The 11,057-nt window shown below is 45.6% G+C and overlaps 1 protein-coding gene across 1 annotated transcript; it reads right to left on the bottom strand.

Annotated features, from left to right (window-relative positions):
• Window positions 1-5,950: 5,950 nt before the first annotated feature.
• Window positions 5,951-11,048, bottom strand: LOC120674268 (G-type lectin S-receptor-like serine/threonine-protein kinase SD2-5). Its single transcript, XM_039955420.1, has one exon. It carries the CDS (start codon window positions 8,422-8,424, stop codon window positions 6,157-6,159), a length of 2,268 nt encoding a protein of 755 aa, XP_039811354.1. The 5' UTR covers window positions 8,425-11,048; the 3' UTR covers window positions 5,951-6,156.
• Window positions 11,049-11,057: the final 9 nt, after the last annotated feature.

Here is an 11,057-nt window from a genome sequence, read left to right as displayed (position 1 = left end):
GCTCCGAGAAAGAGCAAGAGACAAAGGACTGTAAAGTCTTTTGGTGATGATTTCATTGTATACCTCATAGATGATACACCCAGAACCATTGAAGAGGCATATTCATCTCCTGATGCTGACTATTGGAAGGAAGCAGTAAGGAGTGAGATGGATTCTATTATGTCTAATGGAACCTGGGAGGTCGTTGAACGTCCTTATGGATGTAAACCGGTTGGATGCAAGTGGGTGTTCAAGAAAAAGCTTAGGCCAGATGGTACTATTGAAAAGTACAAGGCTAGGCTTGTGGCCAAGGGTTATACACAAAAAGAAGGAGAAGATTTCTTTGACACTTATTCACCAGTTGCCCGATTGACCACAATTCGAGTGTTACTTTCCTTGGCAGCCTCTTATGGTCTTCTCGTTTATCAGATGGACGTTAAGACGGCTTTCCTCAATGGAGAGTTAGAAGAGGAGATCTATATGGATCAGCCGGATGGGTTTGTATCAAAGGGTCAAGAAGGAATGGTTTGTAAGTTGTTAAAATCTTTATATGGTCTCAAGCAAGCGCCTAAGCAGTGGCATGAAAAGTTTGATAGAACTTTGACCTCTGCCGGCTTTGTTGTGAACGAAGCTGACAGATGTGTGTACTATCGCTATGGTGGGGCTGAAGGAGTGATTTTGTGCTTGTATGTGGATGACATACTGATCTTTGGCACTAGCCTTAATGTGATTAAGGAAGTCAAAGAGTTTTTATCTCAAAATTTTGAGATGAAGGATCTGGGAGAAGCTGATGTTATCCTTAATATAAAGCTGGTAAAAGAGATCAATGGTGGGGTGATTCTTACACAGTCTCACTATGTGGAGAAGGTGTTAAGTCGCTTTGGTTATAGTGACTATAAACCTGTCTCAACACCATATGATGCCAGTTTAATTCTTAGAAAGAACAAAAGGATAATGCGAGATCAGCTGAGATATTCTCAGATCATTGGTTCATTAATGTATTTAGCGAGCGCTACAAGACCTGATATCTCGTTTGCTGTAAGCAAACTGAGCCGGTTTGTTTCAAACCCGGGAGATGATCATTGGAAGGGTCTTGAAAGAGTAATGCGCTATCTGAAGGGGACAATGAACTATGGAATTCACTACACCGGGTACCCAAGGGTACTAGAAGGGTATAGTGATTCAAATTGGATTTCTGATGCTGATGAGATAAAGGCCACAAGTGGATATGTGTTTACACTTGGTGGTGGAGCTGTTTCCTGGAAGTCTTGCAAGCAGACCATCTTAACGAGGTCAACTATGGAAGCAGAACTCACAGCATTAGATACCGCCACTGTTGAGGCTGAGTGGCTTCGTGAGCTCCTTATGGACTTGCCGATAGTTGGAAAACCGTTACCGGCAATCCTAATGAACTGTGACAATCAAACGGTAATTGTCAAGGTGAATAGTTCAAAGGATAACATGAAGTCATCTAGACATGTGAAAAGGCGGTTGAAATCTGTCAGAAAATTGAGAAACTCCGGAGTTATAGCCCTGGACTATGTTCAGACGGCTAAAAATCTGGCAGATCAGTTTACAAAGGGTCTTTCACGAAATGTGATAGACAATGCATCTATGGAATTGGGCTTGAGACCCACGTGAGTCATTCTATAGTGGAAACCTGTCCTATGTGATCGGAGATCCCGTGAATTAGGATGGTGAAATAAAACTAAAGTCTGACTGTGAGAAGAGAACCTTTGTGAAAAGGGCTCATTCCGTGTATAAGGTGCATTTCTCTTCTAATCTGTATGGCAGGTTGGTCTATACCTTAATGTGTGCCAGGTGGTTTCTTTTAAACAAATGAGTTGTTTTCTTGAAACAAAAGATGTTGTCCTACAGAACATCTGAAAGGAACACACCTATATGAGTTTGACCACTGGTCATGGTCTATGAGAATTGGGTATTCTCTAGAAACTCATGAAGGGCCTGGAGTATGACTTATAAGCTCCAAACCGCGGGGATGCTTTTGCAGCCTAGTACCAGTGTAGGGCTCTGGTCAAACTTGTTTGCACAAAACTGGCAATTCAAGGCATAGTCCATTGCACAGTTGTGAATAAGTGTAGCCTTTGTCCTAGATGGAAGTTCAACTTAACAGTCTCTGTCGAATACTGGTATATCAATGAGAGAATGAGGGTATTTCTAGTGTGGCTTGAATTTCTTGGTGGAGATTGTTGGAGTAATGGGCTTGGCCCATTTATTCTAAAGCATTAAAAGAATTTAAAGCCCACTATTAATGCTAGGGAATCAATGTTTAATTCCGTACCGGGAATTGAGGAGGATCTCAACCGACTTAAAAGGTGGACTTCTTGTACACCACTTGTGAAGCCGGTAAGAGGAGGACGGTGAACCACACGCGCGCGCGCGCTCGCTCGCCTCGCCGGGCCGGGCCGGGCCGGGCCGGGCCGGGCCGGGCCGTGGCCGTGGCCGTGGCCGTGGCCGTGGCCGAGGCCGAGGCGCGGCGCGGCGCGGCGCGGCGCGGCGCGGCGCGGTGTGATGTGATGTGATGGCTATTTTGCCGTTGACAGCAATTAATCATGCGATTAAACGTGCAATTAAATCTGTAATTAATGGCCATAACCGCATCACCTAAATGACTCTGATGGTGTCCAGGTTCAACGAACCTGAGCACCTGAGTCACTATATAAGGAGTGCCATGCCCCTCATCCATCCTGCACCAGAGCACTGAGGCAACTCGGCTCCTCTCTTCTCCCTCTCCAGTTGCAACAACTGAGTTCCCCAACGCTAATCTCTGCGCGCACAGAATTAGCGTGAGCAGGCCTCCGAAACCTTGCTCGCCTTGAGATCCTGCACGGGATAGGCGGGCAATCAGGTTTTTGGGTAACGCTTTAGCGTGACTGCTCAAAAATACTAAGGCTTTGCCCGATTGTACGACTACTTCCTGGTGGACGAGCCGAACGACTACGTCGACTACATTCTGGTGGCCGAACGACTACGTCGACTACATCTTGGTGACCGTTCGTGGGACTGCACTGCGAACTTCTTCCTGCACCGATTTAGTTCGACTACTTCGACTGAGGCCAACCGAGTAGATGTCTACTCCAGTTGGTAACAGCGCAGCCAATGCCTCCGGCAACGGCCCCGCTTTAGGGTACACCCTGAAACTTTGGTTATTTATATTGTTTATGCTTATATGTGTGATAAGTATAAACATGTTCACATGTTTTATTTTACTCCTTAAAGTCATAGAAATATTGCTAGTTTATACATTTTGGAATTAAAATATACCGAAAATTGCCTAGATGTCTAACATTTACTTGTGCCTGTAAAGCAAGTAAAGGGTCTGGAGTCTGTACCTACAGTTAACTAAAGGCAAACAGAGGCGGAGAGGCAGGGCTGTACGTGGGTCGAACCACGATAACCATAGGTGCACCGCGGGGCAGGAAAAGAACCAAATGAGCGACCGGTGCTCCACCACCTACAAATGAGTCGGACGGAGCGATTACGGATCGCTCCGTGGAGCAACCATGCCCATCGTGAGTTAAAGTAGCCGTGTGTTCTTCGTCCCGTCGATCAGTACCAGTAGTTGGACTTGTTTTGCCCACGGCCCCACGGGCAGTCTGAAATTCCACCTATGTAAACACGTCGCTCGCGAATAGTCGCATGTTCTTCTTCTTCCAAGTTCCAATAGAACTAACTAACGCAGCGTTCTTTATTAAAAAAAAAACTAACGCAGCGTTCTTCCCGTCCTTTTGAAAAAATAGCTCCGAAAAAATATATTTCTTTTTCCATCCCTTTTTATCCACATTGAGTACGTTTTAGATTTTTCTCATGTTTTCATTCAACAAATTGGTACGTGCGCTACTGAACCGGTTTTCAAGCTTCCAAGCCCGGCTTCATCCTGGTGACATATTGCGAACGGCTTGTTTATTTCAGTGTGCACGAAGCACCTCACAGCCCTTGGCCAACACCTGATTAAAAGACATCATCTACAGATAATCTCAAGATAGCAGTATACTCTATCCGTTCTGAAATATAAGTCATTCTAGAAATGTTTTACTGTGTCCAGATTTATAGAATGTTTAATGAATCTGGACATACAATTTGTCTAGATTTAGAAAATATTCAATGAATCTGATAAAATATCATAATGACTTATATTTCATTTGTCTTATCGACATCATAACGACACATAACGTAGACAAAAGTAATAATGACATAAATTACGAAATCCTAAACATAAAGAAAACCTTCAGCCCTTGATAAAAGCGCTTCTCCGAAACCACACGTCCGAGTCCGAGAGGCACCGCTCTACTCACGAAACCACGCTATGTTCCCGTCCCCGCGCGGCCGCGGGCTCAGGCCGCGGCGAGCGCCGAGCCGCCTGCCGCGGTCCCTTGTCAGCTCCCGCACGCTGCACCTGGCGTGCACTTCGACTACTCGCAACCTGTCAGGCTGCTGCAATCGAGGCCTTCGCTTTCCCTGACGGGCTGGGCATCCTACCCCGTTGCCGTGGGGTCGCCGGCCACCTGTTCGACGAAATGCTGCATCGAGGGATTTCACGCTGGCAGGGAGTTACCTTCTTGTGGCGCCCGTCTCATGTGCTGGTGAGGCCATTGAGCAGAGCGTTAGGAAAGATGAGTAGTTTAAGACTTCAAGAGAATGTGGCTTTTGATGAGGATGACACGGTGGGTTCGGCGGCCCGCATGGCGTTGCTCCTGCCTCTCCTGACAGGGTGGGCAAAACAGGGAGGAAGGAGCCATCTTGCCCCTTCCAGGACACGAGTGCTTGATCTTGATGTCATGTCTGCAGTGCAGCGCTCTCCAGTTCTGCAGCTTTGTGCTGCATCTGGGGTGCTTGTGGAATGCAAAGGATCAGATGCAAGCAAAGACCATTTGCTGAGTCGCGATCGTGTGCTCTGAGCTTCATGGCGCAAACTGGGCGGCTAAGGATATGAAGAGCCACAGGACACTTCGGTTCGCTATTGGTAAGGTTGTTCCTTGGTCGCCTTTGCTGCATGGGAAATGGTGATTAATTAACATTGAGAGGGTTTGTATCACGAGCAGTTAGAGCACCATGAAGTTTCTTGAAATCTTCATTGGATTTGGAGGTAAGACGTGCCAGTAATTGGTGCTTTTACAGAGAGATACAACGGATTGCCCTGATTTCGGACATCTTTGTGGGTTTGATTGATCAATTCGTCACTACCCATTTTATGAAGATCTGCTGATTGTTGCAGTTATAGATGTTTCTAGATGAATGCTCTCAGAGAGGGAGCAATTCATATCAGCTAAACGTGTTTAACTTCAGGCTCCTAGCAATACCAGGAATGGAAAGTACAAAGTAGTAGCAGCCTCCTCATATATTTTTACTGGTTCTAGCCAGAAGGCAAGTGAAAGCAAGCTTGAATTCTTGGTGCTGGAAGTTGACACAGTAAGAGGACAAGTGGACAACTAACAAACAGCGCATCTAGAACTAGAAGTGCTTGCCATTGCCAGATGAGTGAAAATGTATATGGTTTCTCAGGAAGTACATCTAGGCAAGAATTATCTGTTCAGGTGGCGTTTTATCTATACATGAAGCCATCTAGCATCAACTGATTACTGGTACATAATACTACTTCAACTTCACGTGTGCATTACCTTTCTGCTTGCTTATATTTGCCAACTACGCACATATCACACATGGTATCTGTTGCAATTTCTTTACATTAAAAAAATATTATGCGACAAAATAACCCTGTACCTATAAGACCAACTGCAAGTATACTCTCCAAATTTGTGAAATATTTAGTTAATTTCTTTTGTTATTAACCACAACTAATGCTCATAACTACTACCCTTTCTTCAAAAGTAGGAGCACAAATCCTAAAAGTAACAAACATGTAACATAAATTTATGTTATCAGTATTTGCACTTAATTCTAGCATTATTTGGTGGAATATATAGGCTCAAAACTTATTTGATCCATAGAGAAAATTAAATTGGCACCCCAACAATGGATCTATATCCTTCATCCAGTCCATACAAAAAAAAAACTTAATGGTATTTTGATATTCCTGTGAGAAAACTACTGGAAAACCTCCAAGTACATCAGAATATATTGTTTTGTGCAACAAAAGCATGGTTGATTCTGGGCATGCAAATATTCTGTATGTGATCTTTGCCCAGAAGGTTCATTTCACCTAGGACCTGATAAATGTGAGGCTAGAAGTGGAGCTGATGAAGAAAATTTCCTATCATTGCCAAGGTTGCCTGGAGCAGTAGCTACAAAGTTAAATTCTATATTAGCTTCCACATTCATTGTACCTTCCAATACTTTGACAACAACTGACATTTGAGGCCTCTTGTTGTAATCAATCTGCAAACACCACATGGCGAGCTTCATCATCTGGATCAGTTCTTCTTTGTGAATTTGCATTTCATCGCCATTCATACCAATCAAATCTTCCAACTGATCATTCCTTGCCTTCTCTTGCAATATGCTAATGAGATGAACGTTTTCTTGGGGTTGGGAATAATCAAGGTTCTTTCTCCCGCTGATAATTTCCATGACTACTACACCGAAGCTGTATATGTCAACTTTCTCAGTGATTTGTGATGTCAACCACTCAGGAGCTAAATATCCAGGAGTGCCTCTCATTCTTGTAACCACTTGGCTCATATCCCTGTCAATCATCTTAGATAGACCAAAATCAGAAAGTTTTGCACTGAAGTTGTCATCTAAGAGGATATTTTGTGGTTTGATATCCAGATGAGCAATTCGCTGCCGGCACTCTTCATGAAGATAAGCTAGGCCCTTGGCGATATCGGTGATAATCCTGCATCTCGTTTGCCAATCAAGAGGCCTATTCGCATCTCGGAAATAGATCCAGTTGTCTAATGATCCTTTCGACATATATTCATACACTAGGAGTCTCTGAGATTTCTCGGCGCAGAAGCGAATCAATCTCACTAGATTTATATGGTGAATGTTTCCGATTGTCTCAACTTCTGCCAAGAATTCCTTCTTTCCCTGACCAGCCCGATCCAGCTGTTTTACAGCAACTCTGTGCTCTCCTATCTGACCCTCAAAAACTGATCCGAATCCTCCTTTCCCGAGCAATTTGCTAAATTGCCTGGTTGCTACTTTCAACTGTTCAAATGTGAACCTAGTAGTCATACCTGGTACTTCTCCAAATTCATCGTCATCATCTCTATGCTGATATCGCCTCCAAGAAACCACTAATCTAGTGATGATCGCAGCAAGTAAAGATACTCCTGCTACTGTGAAACCAGCAATTGCGCCAGCAACAATCCTTCTCTTTCCTGTGGGTGTGGACCTATTCACCACACCATTTGAATTCGAGGGACTAGGACGTCTAGGACTAGGGGATGGCTGTGTGATCTGCACCTTAAGGTATGCAGAAGAGCTATAGTGCGTTACTTCCAACTGATTTACTTGCAAGGAAAAGACTTGTGTTGGCAGGTAACATGAGCCTTGAGAAGTGTTGTTACCGAAGTACTGAAAGAATGCAGCCTTGCAGGAGCAGTTCCGCAAGCAGGCCTTCTTGCAACTCTCTTCATCAATCATCTGAGGCAAATCGGCATCTACATAATTGAAGTAAGAAACATTACTTAGAGCAAGGAGCTTGTGGTCCTGCATCGACGCACAAGAAATTGGAGTCACAGGCATGCAGCCAAGATTGATCCTCCGGTTGTCAACTGGCCTGAAGTAGGCCAGGTTAGAATTGTCTTCGGAAGGACAAGAGCACTGCCCGTTGTTGCATAAACCATACTGCCCACAGACTGTTGGGTAGGCGCAGTCCCCTGCACCAAGGACGTCCTGCACAACTGCCCAGCCGTTCTGCCACTCGTACAACCTCAGGTGCCCGTCAGTCTCAAACCTCATGTATTGCAGTGATCGAGGAGGAGCCAGATCGATCAATACGTCGCCGGCACTGACGGTCGAAGAGGAATTGAAAGAGGAGATGAGGCTCCCGTTGATGAACGCAATGTAGCTTGATCCGTACTTAGGCTTTGTCTCGGCAAAGGGTGGGTTTCCGGTAGTGTGATCTGGGTAGTAGAGTTGAGGCGGGCTGGATCCGGCATAGGCGTACAGGCCCGCATCTCGGACGGTGATGTGCAGCTGATCGTTGGCAGTAAAATTGGTGGTCGAGATGTTTGGTGTCAGCACCATCCCTTCTGCCAAAATCTGTCCAGGAACCAGGCAATCCGTCGGGTGATCGAAGGATCGCCACACCGACGCGTTGTTGCCATCGAGCAGCACCAGGTTGCCGGACCTGGTGATCGTCAGCCCGGCCACCGCCTCGCCGGAGGAGCCATCGGCGGACCAGACAAGGCTGCCGTCGGCGTCGCGGAGGACCAGGCCTGCGGCGGCGGTGAGGCTGAGCGTGGCTCCCTCCCCGACGGGGCGGCCACGGTTGGCGGCCCAGACGACCTGGGCCATCCCGATCCGCGGCAGCACCACGCCCCGCCGCTGTTCGCGTTGACGATGTAGACGGCGAAGAGGAACGCGTCGCAGGGAGGCGCGCAGTAGAAGCCCGCGGCGAAGGACGGGCCCTGGTAGACGTCGTACAGGTTGCTGAGGAGGAGCGCGCGGACGCCGGAGCCGTCGGTGAAGTTGACAGCGTGCTGCAGGGATGGGCTGTTGACCCAACTGCTCGGGACGGTGGCGGCAGGGTAGCCTAAGGGCCCCGGCTGCGCTTGCATCACCGGCATGAGCGGCAGCAGCAGCAGGAGGAGCAACCGGGGAATCGCCATGCGAGCATCAGCGTGTGCGAGCCGCCTCAAGCACCGAGTGGGGTTTTCAGTTTTGTGTTCTTGGACCTTGCCCCAGTCTCTCTGCTGATGATTTGATCACCGACATGCGAGCATGGCCAGCTATCAACTCCAACTGTAGCTATCGTCCCCACCAATTATTCGTGTGCCCTTCCATGGAAGACCAGGCCACGGACATGGAGTGGACTGGCCGTCAACGGCTCGATAGTGTGTGTGAACCTTCGACCCTTTTCAAGTCTTGGTTGGCCAATGGCCATGAACACCAGGCTGCGACGCGCTTAGCTATTCTATTCCTCAACAGGTCTCTGCAATGCATGCAGGCAAGAATTGATTCTGTGGTGGGATAAAAGATAAATATTAGTAATTTTTTGGTACAAATTTGGTTATTTTGAAATTGTTTGATTTCTCGTTTTGTGAAAATTGCATTCTTTTGGGACGGAGGGAGCAGTGGATAAATTTTTATTCTCCATTTTTGTTGGGGCGGTCTGCTCCATCGAACCTTGTTTGGTGACATGCGCTTTCTCCGTCTGTAAAACTGTTTCTTCTTATCAATGCAAAAGCTGGAATCTGACCGGATCTTTTTTTTTAGATAAAAAAAAAGATGCTGCCCATTATGGTGACATACCGGGAACTGAACTTTTTTCAGCGAGCACGAAGCACCTGACTGAACTTGGGGCCAACACCTGATTAAACAACACCATCCTATAGATAATCTCAAAATGTTAGGTACCATGACATGATAGCAATATTGCCTGTATCATCGACACCATAAAGTAGACAAACTAAGACTATAATATCCTGAAAATTTTCAATTAGCCTTTTAATAATTAGCTGTCACATCGAATGCTCGATGTCAATTCGAATGTTCAGATATCAACTTAATATAAAATTAATTACATAAGTTATAATTAGGGCTCTAAACGAATCTATTAAATATAATTAATACATGATTAGCAGATGGTTACTATAGCAATTAGTTATTAAATTATGAACTAATTAGATTTAATAGATATATCTCATGATTCAGCCATGACTTATGAAATTAATTTAATAATAAATTTATATTTAGTATTTCTAATTGGTATTTAAACATGCGATGTGACTGGACTTAATGGCTGAAACTAAAAAATCACACATGTTTGGGTCCAGAGGTTAAACTTTAAATTATGTCACATCAAAGAAAATCTTAGTATTTAAAATATTAAATGAAGTCTAATTAGAAAATTAATTGTAGAAACTCGGGGCTAAACGGCGAGACGAATTTAATGATGTATATTAATCTATAATTAGTGGATGGTTACTGTAGCTTCACTATAGCAATCATGGATTAATTAGTCTAAGTAGATTCGTCTTACGAATTAGCATCCATCTGTGCAAAAAGTTTTTATCAACAAATTTTATTTAACACCCTAAAATACCAAGATTTTCTTTAATGCGACGGGTACTAAGTTTAGTCCCTGAGAAGCCTCAGTCTTGATGTAGCGCTTCTCCCTGCGCAGCTGATCAGTCATCAATGGTAGTTTCGTTGTGCTGGCCCACACGTCAGAGAGTCACCACTCCACGGACGATGCCACGCTATGTTTTCACCCCTGAGCGGCCGCGGCCGCGATCGCGCCGGCCAGTCGCCCAGTCCCCTGCAGCGGTCCCCTGTCATCCACCGCGCGCTGCACTGGCTCACGCTTCAACTACTCTCACTTTTCCCGGTTGCTGAGATCTGGGATTGAGGCCTTCCTTTTCCCTGACGAGCTCGGCTTACGGAACCGTTGCCGTCGGGTGGCAGGCCTCATGTTCGACGAAATGCCACATCGAGGACTCTGCACTGCAGCTATCTCTCTAGTTCCCCAGATTTGTGCTGCATCTGGGATACTTGTGGAATGCAAAGGGACGATGTGATGAATCGTGGTCATGTGCTATAGGTTTCCCTGTTTCAGGATGCAGGATTTGGAGAGGCAGGACCACAGGAAACACTTCTGCTCACTATTAGTAAGGTTGTTACTTGGTCGTCTTTGGTCTAGGAGAAATGGTGATTGGATAATGCTGAGAGGGTTGATATTGCGCGCAACCAGAGCATCATGAATCACCATTATGAAGATCAGGATCATATGATTGTTGCTATCAGTGATGCTTGTAGATTAATCCTCAGAGAGATCAATTCATATCAGCTCTAGGCTTCTAGCTCAATGAATGGAAAGTAGTAGCAGGAAAGGAGTGAAAACAAGCTGCAATTCTTGGTGCCGGACAAATGACACAGTATGAAGACAGCTAGCAACACTGCAACAGGGCATCTCAAACTAGAAGACG

The sequence above is a fragment of the Panicum virgatum genome, chromosome 5N, assembly GCF_016808335.1.
Source record: "Panicum virgatum strain AP13 chromosome 5N, P.virgatum_v5, whole genome shotgun sequence".
In the NCBI taxonomy this organism is placed as follows: domain Eukaryota; kingdom Viridiplantae; phylum Streptophyta; class Magnoliopsida; order Poales; family Poaceae; genus Panicum; species Panicum virgatum.
This window is presented reverse-complemented; position numbering and strand designations above follow the sequence as displayed.